Source organism: Bubalus kerabau, chromosome 4 (genome assembly GCF_029407905.1).
Source record: "Bubalus kerabau isolate K-KA32 ecotype Philippines breed swamp buffalo chromosome 4, PCC_UOA_SB_1v2, whole genome shotgun sequence".
NCBI lineage: Eukaryota > Metazoa > Chordata > Mammalia > Artiodactyla > Bovidae > Bubalus > Bubalus kerabau.
Window position 1 is genome coordinate 55942123 of NC_073627.1, and position 1575 is coordinate 55943697.

Sequence of the window (1575 nt, forward strand, 5' to 3'; positions counted from 1 at the left end):
TTTTTTTTTTTTTAGCATTTTAGGGCTAGAAGTGAGATTAAGTATCATCTCTTACAATGTCCTTGCTTTACTAGTGAAGCCCAGAGACCCGTATGAGACCACCCAGGTCCCTTGCTGTGTAGGAGACTACCCCTCCTGGCCTTGCTCCGGTCAGCTTACTTTACTGCCCTGGGCCTCCATGTGTCCCAGGACAAGACAAGGAGAGATGGAGCTCTGGTTCCAGAAGGGCAATGAGTTGATGAGAATCCGTATTTCCGGGGGCACAACTAAATACTTCTTTGGTAGATGAGCAAAGCCCAGGATAACCAAGCCAGGAAGCTACAATATGCAAATGAGTGGATTGCGGCATCCCCCCTGATTGGCTAGAGGGGCCCTGATGTCACAATAGGTGGGGTTTCTCCATTCTGAAGGATTGTGCCTCCTGCCAAAAAAAAAAAAAAAGGAAAAAAAAAATTTCACTGAATTGGCTAGACCCTAACTCCCTCTCTTTGTCCAGACGGAGGCGGAACTATGGAGCCCCTCTATCAATCCGGTTCCATTCTTATGAAGGTGAACACTTTACAAGGGAAGAAGATGGTGGAGAGCGGCCTCCAGTCTGGGGACTTCTCGCTGCCCCCGTCGTGGTCCTCCAGCCTCCTGCCGCCGGCCGACCTAGAGATCCTGCAGCAGAAGGTGGCCGGGATGCAGCGAGAGCTGGAGGACTTCAAGAAGGAGGCGCTCAGGGCCATCCGCTACCTGGAAGACGCCTTCTGCGAGATGAACGGGGCCCTGGTGCAGCAGGAGGAGCAGGCGGCCCGCGTGAAGCAGCGGCTGCGGGAGGAGGAGGATCGGGGCGTCGTGCGGAACAAGGTCCTCACCTTCCTGCTGCCCCGGGAGAAGCAGCTCCGGGAGCACTGCAAGCGGCTGGAGTTCCTGCTGCTGGGCCGGGGCCGCGACCCCCCGAGCATCCCTGGGAAGACCCAGGCCAAATGAGGCTCCTCCGCGACCAGCCGCCGGGCAGCCCAGTGGAAGACGCGTTTAGCTAGAAGGACACATCCAGAGTCCTGGTCCGCTTGCTCCCCTCCCCCACCCCCTCTCTGCGGCTTTCCTTCTGCCTAAATAACACCTTGCTGAGAGGCGAAAAGACCCGTTATGTTCTTTCGGTGAAGCTCTGTCTATTCAGCAGCACCCAAGAAAGAGGCGCCCCAACCCTAAGTCGTTGGAAGACACCTGTAATTTCCCCCCTTTAACGGCTTCCCTCTTTGTAATGGTACTATTGCTCAAATGTGTAACATGTTTTTTTTTAACCTTCTTAAACTGATTGTGTCGAACAGATGTAACTTCTTTTAATGACTGCAGGCTCCATGGCTTGTTACTTCATGCATGGTCTGCCGAGAGGGGTCGATCGTCCACCCGAGCAGTAAGTGGCCTCAGGTTACCCCTGTGGTCCTTATCCTCGCCTGGCCAGCTTTCCAGCCTGCTTTCAGGGTCGGCCGTCCTGTATCCCTTTGCTGCCTTTGCCCACCTCTGCTTCCTCGCCCTCTCCCTTTGGTCTGCAGCTGGGCCTGCGGGATCCACACAGGGAATCAGGCTCCA

General features: G+C 55.2%; 1 protein-coding gene across 1 annotated transcript; it reads left to right on the plus strand.

Annotated features, from left to right (window-relative positions):
• Positions 1–506: 506 nt before the first annotated feature.
• Positions 507–1297, plus strand: CCDC182 (coiled-coil domain containing 182). Its single transcript, XM_055580157.1, has one exon. It carries the CDS (start codon positions 511–513, stop codon positions 970–972), a length of 462 nt encoding a protein of 153 aa, XP_055436132.1. The 5' UTR covers positions 507–510; the 3' UTR covers positions 973–1297.
• Positions 1298–1575: the final 278 nt, after the last annotated feature.